This window comes from Corvus hawaiiensis, chromosome 21 (assembly GCF_020740725.1).
Source record: "Corvus hawaiiensis isolate bCorHaw1 chromosome 21, bCorHaw1.pri.cur, whole genome shotgun sequence".
NCBI lineage: Eukaryota > Metazoa > Chordata > Aves > Passeriformes > Corvidae > Corvus > Corvus hawaiiensis.
Genome location: NC_063233.1, coordinates 8,876,079 through 8,890,565, shown reverse-complemented (window position 1 = coordinate 8,890,565; position 14,487 = coordinate 8,876,079). Strand labels below are relative to the sequence as shown.

At 60.1% G+C, this 14,487-nt stretch overlaps 1 protein-coding gene across 1 annotated transcript in view; it reads right to left on the bottom strand.

Moving 5' to 3' along the window:
- Positions 1-14,487, bottom strand: part of NIBAN2 (niban apoptosis regulator 2) — a 29,932-nt gene that overhangs the window by 9,140 nt on the left and 6,305 nt on the right. Inside the window, exons 2-5 of the mRNA XM_048325499.1 lie at positions 6,607-6,737; positions 3,296-3,424; positions 3,107-3,212; positions 1,592-1,759 (exon numbers count right to left, since the gene is read on the bottom strand). Of these exons, the coding sequence (XP_048181456.1) occupies positions 1,592-1,759; positions 3,107-3,212; positions 3,296-3,424; positions 6,607-6,737 (534 nt within the window). The remainder of the gene's footprint in view (positions 1-1,591; positions 1,760-3,106; positions 3,213-3,295; positions 3,425-6,606; positions 6,738-14,487) is intronic.

The following is a 14,487-nucleotide window of genomic DNA, read 5'->3' as shown; positions in this document are numbered from 1 at the left end:
AATGTCACAGAGAAATCCGGGCTGGAGGAATGCAGAAGCCCCGGCACCGAGCCCTCCTTGGCCACTGCCCACTCAGGAAGGCTTTTCCATCACATGCTGAGGAGAAGGAGAGGGAGGAGAGGATTTTTTGGCACAACCATGGCTGGCAGAGGGGATGGTGGAGGGGCTTCCACCTCCCCTGGGTCCCACAGCAGCACCCAGCAGGTGGGAGGGGGAATTAGAGCTAAAAATCGGGAGTTTGATAGCAGGAGATCGATTCCTCTTTTATCCAGAGCTGGTTTTGCCCCCATTTGAGTCCTTGGTGCTTGAGCTCCATCCAGAAATGATCCTCAGGAGAATCCCAGGAGGATGAGGGGTCCCAGCACTCAGACCTCCACAAAGGAGTCCAGGCCCCAGGCAGGCTGAGGGGGCACATTCAGCCCAACGAGCTCAGACACCCCCAGCACCAAAAAAAAAAAAAAAAAAAAAAAAAAAAGAAGGAAAAAAAAGCAAATTTTTGGGAGATTTAATCCAAAATGAGAGGATGGAAACCTTCAGTGAAAGCCAGGCTCCAGATCCCACCCTATTACAGCAGCCCTGGCAAAACTGGGGTGAAACTGAGCCTACCCAGGGCTCCCAGGAGTGAAAGCAGCATTTAAAAAATGGGCAGCATCTAAAATGCCCACTAGAACACCCGACTTTGAGTAGGTTTCAGCTCTGGCACCACCTTCCTCAGGAAATTTCTCACCATCCCAGGCACGGCTGGGATCTGGGGCTCAGCCCAGGAGTGCCCAGGCCACAGCCAAGCAGGAAAATCATGTTTTCCTGCCAGAGGATCACTGATGTGGGAGGCAGGTCCTGCCCAGCCCGGCTGCACAGCCCTGCACCCCCTGCCCACAGCCCCCTCGGGGGAGGTTGGGGTTTGATGACTTCAATTAACAAGGATTTTCTACCTCAGGGTGGGAAATAGGCATCAGGGCAGCTCTGGAGCCAGGCTCTGGGCTGATTCCTGGAAATACTTCCTGCCCTGGGCAAGTATCCTCATGGGCAGAGGATGGAGCTGGGCACAGGGATGCTCCAGGGAGCTGGAGGTGATGCTGGCACTGATGAGATGCTCAGTTGTGGAATCCCAGACTGGTTTAGGTTGGAAGGAACCTTAAAATCATCCAGTGCCACCCCTGCCATGGGCAGGGACACCTCCCTCTATCCCAGGCTGCTCCAAGCCCCAATGTCCAGCCTGGCCTTGGGCACTGCCAGGGATCCAGGGGCAGCCCCAGCTGCTCTGGGCACCCTGTGCCAGGGCCTGCCCACCCTCCCAGGGAACAATTCCTTCCCAATCTCCTATCCATCCCATCCCATCCATTCCCAACATCCCAAGCCATTCCCCCTCATCCTGCCACTCCATTCCTTGTCCAAAAATCCATCTCCAGCTCTCCTGGAGCCCCTTTAGGCCCTGCAAGTGTCTCCCCAGATCCTTCCCTTCTCCAGACTTGCTCAACAGCTCCCACCCAACTCCTCCTCATGAACTCCAAACCATCCCTTTGTCCCAAAAACCCCAACCTGGTCACCACAGGGCCTCCACCACCCTCTGTGACCCTCAGATGTCACTCACCATTGTTGCAGTGCCGCACGCAGTCCTGGAACACCGCCCGCCACTTCTCCTGCTCCTTGCCCGTCATCACACAGAAATAATAGTGCCGGGCATAGGGGTGCCACAGGATCAGCGGGAAATCCGTGGGGCACTTCAGGATGGGGGAGTGCCCAGATTTGGGGGTCACACCTGTGGAAAAGGGTGGATGGTTTGAGGGGGAGATGGAGCCGGGCAGGGATGGGGAAGCTGCAGGGTTGGGGGTGTCCAGAAGGGACGTGCAGAGCCCTCAGCTCCTTCCAAGGGCCTTTGCTGGGAGTTGTCCCCCCAAAAAAAAAAAAAAAAAATAAAAGCAAAAAGGGCCTCATTTTTCCCAAAAGGAAATTAGAATGAAAACTGAAAAGTAAAATTGAAAGTAATTAAAAATCATGTGGTTCTCATGGAGCCATGGACATGTCTTCCTTCCTTCCTGTCTTCCTTCCTTCCTTCCTTCCGAATTCCTTCCGAATTCCTTCCTTCCTTCCGAATTCCTTCCTGTCTTCCTTCCTTCCTTCCTTCCGAATTCCTTCCTTCCCTCCTTCCTTCCTTCCTTCCGAATTCCTTCCTTCCTTCCTCCCTCCCTCCTTCCTTTCCTCCTTTCCTCCCTTCCTGACTGTGGCAGGACCTGAGCAGCAGAGACCCCGCACCCCACTGTGGGATGGGGCTGTTCTCCTTCCCTACAGCCCCACTACCCAAAACTGCCCCTTCCAAAGGTGCCCAGGGATGCTACATCCCAAATAAACCCCTTCCCTGAAGAAGGATTATTCCCCTCAGGGATTCTTCATCCTAAAATGATCCCTTCCATCATCCCTATGGATGCTGCACCCTAAAACAACACCTTTCTAAAGGTCCCCAGGAATGCTACACCCAAAACTACCCCTTACAGAAGTTCTTTAAGGATGCTGCACCCCAAACTCACCTTTCCTAGAAGGTTCCCAGGGATACTACACCCCAAAATCATCCTTTTCCAAAGGCCCTTGGGGATCACACTCCAAACCTATCCCTTCCAGAAGGTCTTTAAGGATGCTACATCCCAAAATCACCCCTTTCTAGAAGGTTCCCAAGGGTGTTACACCCCCAAATCACTCTTTTCTGAAGGGTCCCAGGGATGCTGCACCCCAAACCTATCCCTGTCATAAGTTCTTTAAGGATTCTACACCCCAAACCCACCTTTCTGGAGGTCCTCAGGGATCACACCTCAAACCTACCCCTTCCAGAAGGTCTTTAAGGATGCTACTCCCCAAACCCACTTTCCCCATGTCCCTCAGGGATGTTACACCCCAAAACCACCCTTTTCTAAAGGTCCCCAAGGATGCTACACCCCAAAATCACCCTTTCCCAAAGGTCCTCCTGGATCACACCCTGAACCTACCCCTTCCAGAAGGTCTTTAAGGATGCTACACCCCAAAATCTCCCTTTTCTAGAAGGCCCTCAGGGATGACACCCCCCAAACCCACCCAAAGGTCCCCAAGGGCTGCCCAGCAGCACAAGGGCCCTCACCAGGCAGACTGTTGTTGACCAGCTCCAGGTACTGCTCCACGGAGGTGAGGATCTTGTAGCCAGCACTGTTGACCAGCACCCGGGGCGGCAGCTCCCGCTCGTAGGCCTGAGCAGGAGAAACGGCCATGGATGGGGTGTCCCCTTGGGAATGACCCCGCTGGAGATGGCTGGAAGGGGGATTCTCCTCACCAGTTTGTTCTCGTACAGGACCAGCCCGTAGTTGTGCGGCACCACGCAGAAGCGGTTCCTCCACTTCTTGTTCTCCTCGATGTACTGGAAGATGTTGCCCGAGTAGATGACGTGGTCCTCCAGTGGAACCTGCAGGGAGGGGACAGGAGGTGGGAGGCACAGGGGATCAGCCAGGGGACAGCTCTGCCCTGGGGAGCTCAGCGAGCTCTGTCCACGGTGGGTTGGGTGGGTGTTTCTGCGCTAGGGCCGTGCTGAGGGTCTCCACTGCACCATCTCCCACAGCTTTGCGAAGTTTGGTGCCTGAATTGGTGCATCTGGGTGATGCCTTTGAGGGGCAACACGTGGTGACACCTCTGGTGACACCTCTGCCCTTGGCATCTCCCCTCTGGGACACACCGAGCTCAGCTGAGCCACCCCAGCTCGCCTGGATGAGGGGAAGGTTGGAGCAGAGCCCTGCAGGAGCAATTCCCTGCTCCAGCTGCTGCAATTTCCCTGGCACGGGGCACGGGGAGGATGTGTGGCACTGCTGCCAGGAGGTCCTGCCAGAGGCATCTGCAGGTGGCAGGGACCAAGCCCTGCTCAGCAGGGTCTCCAGATGGGACAGGGAAAAGCAAGAAGCCACCCCGTAGAGCCCAGCATCAGACGATGCTCAGATGTTCTGGACTTCACTGGGACCAGTGAAAGCTGTTTTAAACCAGGAGAGATTCTGAGTGGATTTTGGGAAGGAATTGTTCCCTGGGAGGGTGGGGAGGGGCTGGGATGGAATTCCCAGAGAAGCTGTGGCTGCCCCTGGATCCCTGGCAGTGCCCAAGGCCAGGCTGGACATTGGGGCTGGGAGCAGCCTGGGACAGTGGGAGGTGTCCCTGCCCATGGCAGGGGGTGGCACTGGGTGATCTTTAAGGTCCCTTCCAGCCCAAACCATTCCATGATTCCATGACAGGATTCCATGGCAGGAACAGGCCAAGGACACCCCGTGTCCCCTCGGCTGTGCAGCCCCTCCCCAGCTCTCCAGCACCGTCTGGCCGGCAGCGTTGACACCATCCCAAACACAGCCTGCCTGAGGCAGCCAGGAATTCATCCCAGGAATTTTTATGATCCCAGGAACATAAACAGGAGCTGAGAGCTCTCGTGAAGGCTGGAGCGTGCGGCGGCCACCTCTGCTGCCGTGGCCACCCACCCTCCACCACGGTGGCCACCAGGAGGGACCAGCAGGGCTTGGATCCCACTCTGCCCCGGCAGCAGAACCCTTCTGGAGGAGCTTTTCCCACTCTTCTCCCGGCTCACAGGACCCTCACTGCTGTCCCCAAGGCCTGACCACACACCCCTTGGGCTGGGGGAGGTCTGACAGCAGCTTGGCTGCTCCTCACTGCTCCCCAAAGCCTTTGGAACGGGGAAAACCAAGCCCAAAGCGAGCCCTGCAGGGCTGGGGACCAGCAGGAGGAAGGAGAACCCAAACCCTGAGGCCACCAGCAGGGATGGGGACAGAAAGGAGGTGCCAGCTCTGGGGAGTGCCCACCAGTGACTCATGCGAGGGGAATGAGCCCTCCTCAAGTGGCTCAGGGCAGGCAGAGCCCCACAGACGGGCTGCTGGTGGGATAAAATCCAGGCTGAGCCCTGACATGGCTCTGGGGACCCTGGAGAGCCCTAGCACTGCTGTCCCCTCCTCACACACCCTCCTCACCCCCGGGAGGCACCGAGGGGGCTCCTCCCAGCTCCAGCAAATATTTGGGACAGGCAGGTGTGTGCCAAACTGCGGGGCTGGGCAGGGAGGGGCCGGGGAGCCCCTGGGCTGTCCCGATCCCTGCCACAGAGGGAGCAGAGGGTGTCAGGGATGGGTTTTCAGGAGCTCTGGATTGCTGGAGAGACCAAAGGCAGGCGTGTTTATTCCGTGTTCTCATTGCTGTTGTATCCTGCTGGTGTTTCAGGTGCCTGGATCATCCTTCACACCCCGTTCCTGCTGTCCCCCCCTGCCCAGGAAGGCCACCAGTGTCACCCCTGGTGTCACTGCACCGAGCACCACAGAGCTCACAGGAAAAGGGGAATAAATAAAGAACATTTAAAAATCCCGAGTGCAACATCCCAGCTGAGGCCGGGCAGGAGGACACCCTCCATCCTCGTGCCATCCACAATTTTTTGGGGCATGTTTGGAGGGCACAAAGCACAGGTGGAGATGCTCATCCCTCACGGATGTGGTGTCTGGAGCACTGTGACATGCCAGTGGCACTGCTGGGTCCCTGCGAGGGGCTGGGCAGCAGACAGGACACTGAGCAGGAGGAATTCCTATTTCTCCACAGGGTTTTTCCAAGACTTGCAGTGTCCCTGACCTCCCGACCTTGCTGCTGTCCCTCAGACATTCCTGGGCTGCTTGCTGGAGCTTTTTGATGAAGCAACCAACCTGGGGATGGAGGCAGCTCCTGGGGGGGCTGAAGGCATCCGAGGAACCCGGGGGTGCTGAGGACACTGGGCCCGGCTCCTCTCCAGGAACCTCCACTCCTTTATTTTTCCTAACACACCCAGCACCCAGGCAGGTCCCTGAGGGGATGGGGCACCTCCTGGTGCCTGGCCAAGGTGTCACCTTCATGGGTGGGTCAGGGACACAGCCACTGTGAGCACCCAGGGCTTGAGGCTGAGCTCAGGGAGGCATTTCCTCGATTGGTTTAACAGAGCCACCCCTTTAAGCCCCAGACAAAAGCAGATGTGCAATCCCATCTCCTCCTGCTTTCAAGGACAGCAGCTCCACCAACCTGGCCAGGGAAAACCCCAAGAAAGCCACCCCGGGGAGGACCCCAAGCCATGTCAGCTTGTGAGCAGCCCCACCTGAGGTGCATCTGCCTTTGGAGGAGGGAGGGAGGGAGGGGAAGGCAGGATCCACCCCGCCAGAAGCCACGGCCACAAATCCCATCCCTTCAGCCAGGCAGGACACACGTGGCTGCTGCAGGTCAGACTCGGAGCCACCTCTGGGATCAGGGATTTCCTACTCCTCCCTGGGAATTTGCCCAGGTGTGAGCATCACTCGCAGCCAGGAGCAGGAGGACACAGCCTGGCACGGCTGCTCAGGGCTTCTCTGGGCACTGAGGGGTCCCTGAGCTCCTGCGACATCCAAAGCCAGCCTTACCCTGCTGCCTCCGCGTGCTCCTTCCATGGGGTGGGAACAAAAACCATCCCAGGGAGCCCCACAGCATTCAACGCCCCAGGGATGGGCTGGACCAGGAGCACAGGGCCACATTCCACCCAGCAGGGTGGGTGAGACAGGGACAGGGGCCGTGCCTGGGCTCTGGGAAGGACGTGGATCTGGGGGACGGAGCCCTTACCTTGCGGTGGAGCAGCTGGGCCTGCGGGCCCCCGGCGCCCTCAATCTCATAGCGGACGCTGTTGAAGAGAGCTACCCCAAACTGCTCCTTGTAGCACCGGCAGAACTCGCCCAGCACCTTCCCCGTCTTCTCTGCAAAGGGACAGCAGAGCCACGTCAGGCACGGGCTGGGTTTGGGGCCTGAAACCCCCCAGCACCCACCCAGACCCCTCCCCTGTCACCCTACAGCCTTTGGTGCAGGGACCACGGCAGAACCCGCTGCCTTCCGCCCTCCCTGCCCAGCCCAGGGCCCGATTCGGGGTCAGGATGATCTCTTTTTTTTTGGCCTTTCACATTAATTTCATGGATTCCTCTCCCCGGCAGGAAATTCCTGACATTGAGCTGATTCCGACGGTGCTGAGGCTTCCTGTGCCTTGTGCAGCTCCTGGCCCAGCTCCGACCACCTCAGCCAGCTGGGATTAGGGGCAGCCCCCCATTGCCCAGCCCAAACATCGCTCAAACCCCCCTGACCCTGCTGTGCCCCCAAAGGGCCATCCCACAAAGGGGCTCCCAGCCCTGCAGCTCATGAAGCAGCAGGGTTGGGATTAGGGTTAGGGTGAGGGGAAAGGACAGCCTGGAGCCCCCCATGTGAGGCAGGGACCCCCACCAGGACCCCAAACTCCAGTCTGGGATGAGTCCAAGGTGTTGGGAGAGCTTGAGCTGCCACATAACCCCTGCACCCCACACTGAAGGAGACACTCTCCATCCCACAGGCAGCCCCTCAATGCAGGGCGTGGGAGCACATTGCAAACCCACCCCCAGCAGCAGGGACGGGGCTTTACCTGCCCCAATGTGGCAGCCATGGGACTCTCTTGGGCACCCTGACCCACCCAGCACCCTCCCCACCCCTGCTCCAGACTCCCCATGGGGGTCCCACACCAAAACCCCGTCCCAAAGCATCCCAAAGCTGGAGAAACAACTCCCCCCGAGCTGCTTTTGGCACATGGGGCCTCGACTTTGAACTCCCCTGTCAACTTTGCCCCAGAGCCTGTGAAAAATGAAGAATTTGAGTCTCCTCCAACAATTTCTGACGGCTCAGGCTGCGCCAGAGCGCCGGCGATGGGCGCGGGGAGGACGGATCCTGGCTCTGCATCCCGGTGCTGGAGCCAGCGCGATGCTGGGGGCACGAACCCAGACAAAACAGCCCCCACACCCGCACGGCACAGCCTGGCAGCAGCCAAAAATTCCAGCAGGAGCCAAAACCTCCAGCGGCAGCCAAAACCTCCAGCAGGAGCCGGCCTGGAGCTGGCAGCCAAGGCAGCACAAGGAGCAGCTTTGCTGCAGGGTGCTGCAAATCCCCATGGGATGAGCGGCTCCAGAGGAAAATGCTGCCCAAGGAGGGATGGAGCCATCCCTGAGGAGATGCCAGCACTACGAGCCACAGGAGCGAACTACAGACCAGCATCAGGCTGGGAAACCCCTGGGAATTTAACAAATTCACAGCAAAGGATGGGACACCCCAGCTCATCCCAGCACAGCAATTCCTCAGCCTGGGTTTTGGCCTTTCCTCCTGGCATCCCTGCAGCCCCTCTGTTGCAATTCCCGTCTCCCAAGCCGTGTGGTTTTGGCCAGGGCTCTGGGCAGCCATGCAGACAGCTGAGATTTAAAAGGACGTTTTGAGGTTTCATTTCCTTTCAGTCCATGGGAAAAAAGGAGCCCCAGGTCCCCGGGCAGGCTTAGTCACTCATTCTTCCCTGATTAACAGCGGGGCCAATTAGGAGGGTTTAAGTAAATGGGAAAGCAAAAGTCAATTATTTGCAGAGGTTGGAACAAGACTTGCAGTCAAACATGCGAGGTGACTAAATCTGCCCCGGCTCAGCAGCACTCTCCGGGGTGCTGGGGCGATGTCTGGGGCCACTGGTGTTCCCTGCCTGGTAGCCCTGGTGGCAAGCCTGGGGAAGCAAGAGGGACATGGACCCTCTGTGGGATCAGGAGGTGACAAAATGTGGGGTGCTAGTGGTGGCACATCCCGGCTTTGCTTGAGCAGAGGATGGGAAGCCCACGCTGACGATGCCAGAGGGTGTCCTGACCCCTCACATCCGGAACACCCTGGCAGGGCTGATGTGTCACACTCAGGAACTGCCTCAGCCGCCCACCGGCTCCTTCATCAGGCTGAGCAAAGCCTCTCAAAAGTGCTGAGAGCATTCCTTGGCTCCACACAGAGCACGGGGGCCTACGGAGAGCATTCCCTGGCTCCACACAGAGCACAGGGGGCTATGGAGAGCATTCCCTGGCTCAGCACGGGGGGCTATGGAGAGCATTCCCTGGCTCAGCACGGAGCACAGGGGGCTATGGAGAGCATTCCCTGGCTCAGCACAGGGGGCTATGGAGAGCATTCCCTGGCTCCACACAGAGCACAGGGGGCTATGGAGAGCATTCCCTGGCTCAGCACGGGGGGCTATGGAGAGCATTCCCTGGCTCAGCACGGAGCACAGGGGGCTATGGAGAGCATTCCCTGGCTCAGCACAGGGGGCTATGGAGAGCATTCCCTGGCTGCACACAGAGCACGGGGGGCTACGGAGAGCATTCCCTGCTCCAGCTCCACCACCAAAGCCACCCACGAGTGGCCGTCCTTCCCTGAGCAGCTTTGGCTGCACATCCAGCCGAGAGCTGGAGGGGTCTGGGGACAGGGGACACAGCCCCCCTAGATTGTCACCTGTCCTCAGACCCCTCACCATCATGGCAAAGGAGGGAAGGGACCCCACCCCACAACCAACAGCACACCCACAAAGTGCTTTGGCAAACAGGAGCACCCATGGGGACCTCCCAGGGACGGGTGTCCCCAGTCACCCACCCACAGCGCTTTCCCAATCGCGGTGTTTGCCAGGGGACCGCAGCACCCTCCCCCTGCCACCAGCCGGTCCCTGTCACACCCAGCGGGGCGGCGGGGCTGGCGCAGGCCCTGGCACGTCCCGCTGGCTGCCGGCTCCTGGCAGGGGAAGCCACCGCGGGGTTCCAAGAGCACCGGCAGCACCAACGCCTGGCTCAGCAGGATCCCTGTGCCAGCACCTCTGGTCACAGAGCTCCTCTGTCCCCAGCCTCCTGCGCCCCTCCTGTCTCTCCGTGACTCAGCCGCGCGTGGTGGCTGCAGGAGGAGGGGGATAAAGGGGCTGCACAGCCGGGGAGGGCGCGGAGAGGGCTCTGGGCATCGGCAAAGCCCGAGCCGATGTGGGTGTGGGATGCTGGGAGCAAGGACAGGGCCACAGCAGCTCCCAGCCACGCTCCAGCCCTCCCTGCCAGGTCCCCAGGGACCCCCACACCCAGCCTGGGCTGGGGGCACAGCAGGGCAGGTGGCCCCGTGAGTTCATGGGGACAGAGCAGGGCAGCACAGCTTTGTCCTTGTCGCGGGTGACGCTCGAGGAGCGCAGAGCCCGAGGCTCCTGTGGGTGAAACCAGCCAGGAGAGGAGGCTCCTGTCCTGCCCAGCCCCCTGACCGGCCACCGCAGCTGTCACTGAGCCCAGGCAGGGCACGGCCAGGGCACAGCCCTGGAGCCATCGGTGCCCCAAAGGCAGGTGCAGCCCTCGCCTGCTCTGAGGTCACAGCCCGGCCAGGGCAGCCCTGGCTGGGTCTTGGTCCCTCTGAGCCAGGGCAGGAGGTGGATTTTGCCTTCAGGGTTCCAAAGGCAAACTGTCCAAGCTGGTCCAGCAGCCGGGACTGGCTGTGTGCTGCCCTTGGAAACATCTCCAGGAGCGTAATCAGCCCCACACATGGAATCATGGAATGGTTTGGGTTGGAAGGGACCTTAAAACTCATCCCACCCCCTGCCACGGGCAGGGACACCTCCCACTGTCCCAGGCTGCTCCAAGCCCCAATGTCCAGCCTGGCCTTGGGCACTGCCAGGGATCCAGGGGCAGCCCCAGCTGCTCTGGGCACCCTGTGCCAGGGCCTGCCCACCCTCCCAGGGAACAATTCCTGCCCAATCTCCCATCCAGCCCTGCTCTGTTTCAGTGTGAAGCCATTCCCTGTGTCCTGTCCCTCCAGTCCTTATCCCCAGTCCCTCTGCAGCTCTCCTGGAGCCGCTTTAGGCCCTGCAAGGGGCTCTGAGCTCTCCCTGGAGCCTTCTCCTCTCCAGGTGAGCACCCCCAGCTCTCCCAGCCTGGCTCCTGAGCAGAGGGGGTCCAACCCTGGGAGCAGCTCCTTGGCCTCCTCTGGACTCTCTCCAACACAGGCACATCCCAAGGCAGAGCCAACTCTGATCCCAACCTCCCATAAGACCAGAGCCAGCCCCACCTCTGAGAGGTGGGGGAAAAAAACCAATCCATGAGCTGCAGGTGTGACCCAGAGCCCTGATCACCTGGAGCCCAGCCTGCACAGCTGGACCTTGCTCTTCCCTCCAGCTGCTGCATTTGTTGCCTGCAGGTTGTTCCACCACAGCAGGAGCTCCAGAAACCCCATCCCGCATTCCCAGGCTCATGGAGAGCCCTTCCAGCACCAGTGTGTGTCCAGAGCTCGTTTTCCTCATGTCCTTGAGATCATGTGAGAATGGGAGTGCTGCTGGAAATAGCCCAGGCCTGGGCAGCCCGCTCAGCAGACTCAGCCATGGGAGGTCAGTCCTGCACAGGTTTGCTCCAAAATTTCCTTGTCCTTCCTCCTCCTCCTCCTCCTCATTCTCTCTCAGTGTTCTCTCAACCTCCTACGGGGTTATTGGGGATGCCACGTGTCCCTGGTGGGACAGAGCTTGATGGGGACAGGGACGGGGCTCAGCCCAGGTGTGTCCCCAGGGCTTGGTCCCTCAGCTGCTCCCAAAGGCAGTGGGGACCAGAGTTCTGGGGCACCCACAGACACAGGCACACCCATCAGCAGGGCATCAGGGAATGGGTTGGGTTGGAAGGACCTTACAGCCCATCCAGTGCCACCCCAGACACACCTTCCACTGTCTCAGGGTGCTCCAAGCCCTGTCCAGCCTGGTCTTGGGCACTGCCAGGGATCCAGGGGCAGCCCCAGCTGCTCTGGGCACCCTGTGCCAGGGCCTGCCCACCCTCACAGGGAACTATTTATTCCCAGTATCTCACCTAATTTCCCTTCTTTCAGTTTGAAGCCATTCCCCCTTGTCCTGTCACTACAATTCCTCATGAAAGTCCCTCTCCAAATTCCTTGTGGCCCCTTCAGACACTGGAAGGAGCTATGAGGTCTCCACAGGACCTTCTCTTTTCCAACATGCACACCCACACACGTGTGCTCACACACCCCCCTCGGAGGGGCTGCAGGCCAGCAGCTGGCAAATCCCAGTAGGAACAGTCATCTGCATCCTCCTCCAAGCCCACATCCCGTCTGGCAGCCACGGCCCTCACGTGTCCACTTTACATCTGTCCAGGGGGTGAGGTGCCTTTGGAATCCCAGCCCTCTGCAGAAGCCCCCTGGGAGGATATGGAATCGTGGAATCATGGAAGAAAAGATTGGTTTGGGTTGGAAGTGACCTCAAAGCTCATCCCATTCCACACCCTGCCACGGGCAGGGACACCTTCCACTATCCCAGGAGTGGAGTGGCAGCAGGAGCTGGCGCAGGGTGCCCAAACCCCTGTGGGTGCCACAGGATGCCTCACCCCAGGCAGGGAATTTTCCTCTTGGTCCAGAAAAAATTAAGAAAAACAAAAAGGCCAAACCAGCTCATTGAAGCAGAACCCCCAGGCTGGGGGGGGGGCTGTGGCCTGGCCTGGCTCCTTCCCCAGCTCTGTGGGACAGCCGGACTCAGGCCAGCTCCCCCCGGCCCCACGCAGTGTCCGGTGTCCCCCGGGCAGCTCCGCCGGGGGGATTGGCAGGGCTGTGCTTGCAGGGCAGGGCAGGAGCAGACACGGTGGGGACACGTCCTCACGTCCCTCTGCTGGGTGTCCCTGCCCTGGGGACAGTCCCTGTGGGACAGGTGACCCGTGGGCAGCTTGCTGAGGCTGCTGGGTGAGGAGTTAATTACTAATTTAGCCAGTAAATGATTAGTGAGCGGGGGCAGGCTGCGGGGGGGCTCCCAGCAGCCCCAGACCACTGGCACTGATAGGGACAATCACCACGGAGGCACTGACAGGGCCAGTGATGGCTCTTCCAGCAAGGGAAACAAAGCCACTGCAGGGATGTGGATGCCACTGACTGTCCCCAGGTGATGTCCCCAGGTCATCCCTCTCTCTGTGGGGCTGCTCCAGCCCTCTCTGCTGCCTGGTCCAGGCACAGCCAGGCCATGTTCCCACTGTCCCTCAGCTGTCCTCCTGTGTCCCAAATCCTGGCATTGTGCAGACAGAGTGTGTGGGCATCCCCCGAGGGAACAGCACGGCGAGGATGGGGTGCACACATGGATGGGGGGCACAGGATGCCATGGATGAGGTGCCCAGGGCACCCCACGAGCTCTGAGCAGGACCCATGGCCCTGGGCTGTCCTGGCTCATCCCAGGCTCACCCCAGCAGGAATTTGGGAAAGACAGTGACAGCAGGAGATGGCGCCAGGTAGGCTGAGCACCAGGAGTGCAGTGCCAGCCAGCACAAGGGACAGTGCCACTACGGATGGGGCACAGGAACCCTGCAGAGCCAACGGGTGCACCCAAAGGGTTAAGCCCCAGCCGGCAGTTTAGGGTTTCGGGAATTTGAATGTGAGCTCATTTCCACCCAGAAACAGCAAACTCCTTCATATGGGCCTGACTCAGCCCGGCTGAGCACCCAGAGGAGATGCCAGGACTGGGGGAAGTTGGGCACCAGTTCCTCACCCCGGGGCACTGTGACAGAGAAGGGCTGGAGGAGGTTTTGTTCCTAATAACAGCAAAACCCAGGGGCTGACCCAGCAGCTCTCCGTATCTCCCTCTCTCATACAAACCAGGAGAGGCTGGAGCAGGGAAAGGAAAATGGGGGAGAGCAAAATCTGGGAGAGTTTCCCCTCTGACCTCCCCGCACCCTTCACACAAACCCACCCAAACCCACCCCGGGGTGTTCCTGCTCCGGGCTGCTCTCAGGACTGGCACTGAGCTTGACTGGAACAAGACAGGAGCAGAGGCTGCTCTGATGCCAGGCAGGGCTCAGCGCCAGGGAGGTGGCAGGACAGGGGCACTGCCAGGCTCCAGCACTATCCAAAATCCATCGGGAATATTTTCAGAACTGAAAGTATTGCCCAAAACCAGCTCCGAAGGCCGGTGGGGGTGGAAAGGGAGCATGCCGTGCCTCCCCCAGGCAGCAGCTCGGGAGCGGCCGGCTGCGCTGTGACTCAGCCGCGCTGGGAAGGCTGGGCAGGCCGGGTAGGAAGGGATGAGGCAGCGGAGCCTCGCCGGAGAAACCAGCTGGGGCCGGGCCTGAACCGGTTCATCCTCTCTGGCCGAGCCTGTGCCGTGCCGGGCTCTGCCCCCGGATGAGTCAGAAGCGCCCGTGGTGCCAGCGCAGGGCTGGGGCACCCGCCGGGGACACGGCTCTGAGAGAGCTGCCCCCATCCCCAGCACCCTGCGCTGTCCCCTCGGCCGGCTGGGACCCCGCGGGTGCTCCCAGGGCTGCGTGCCCACCCAGGGCTGCGTGCCCACCCTGGAGCACCCAGCCCATCTCCCACCACCAACGCCGCTGCCCTCCCAGCCCACGGCAATCCAACCTGCCGGGACACAGCCGTGCTCCCATGGCCCTGCGAGGCTCTGGAGCCAACCACGGGTTTAAAAATGAAGCGGCACATTCAGCAGCAGCTCCTCAACCTCTGAACAGCTGAAAAACACTGAAAAAACCACTCTCAGCCAAGCTTTGGACACCTTCTGCTGCTTCTTTGGACACCGCTGCTCCTGCTCCGCTATCCCGGCTGTGAGCCGGGCTCAGCCCCCTGCTCCAGCCCCTTGCCGTGGCTCGGGGTCACGTCCAGCCCGGCAGGACAGGGATCAGCGGCCGGCTACGTGCC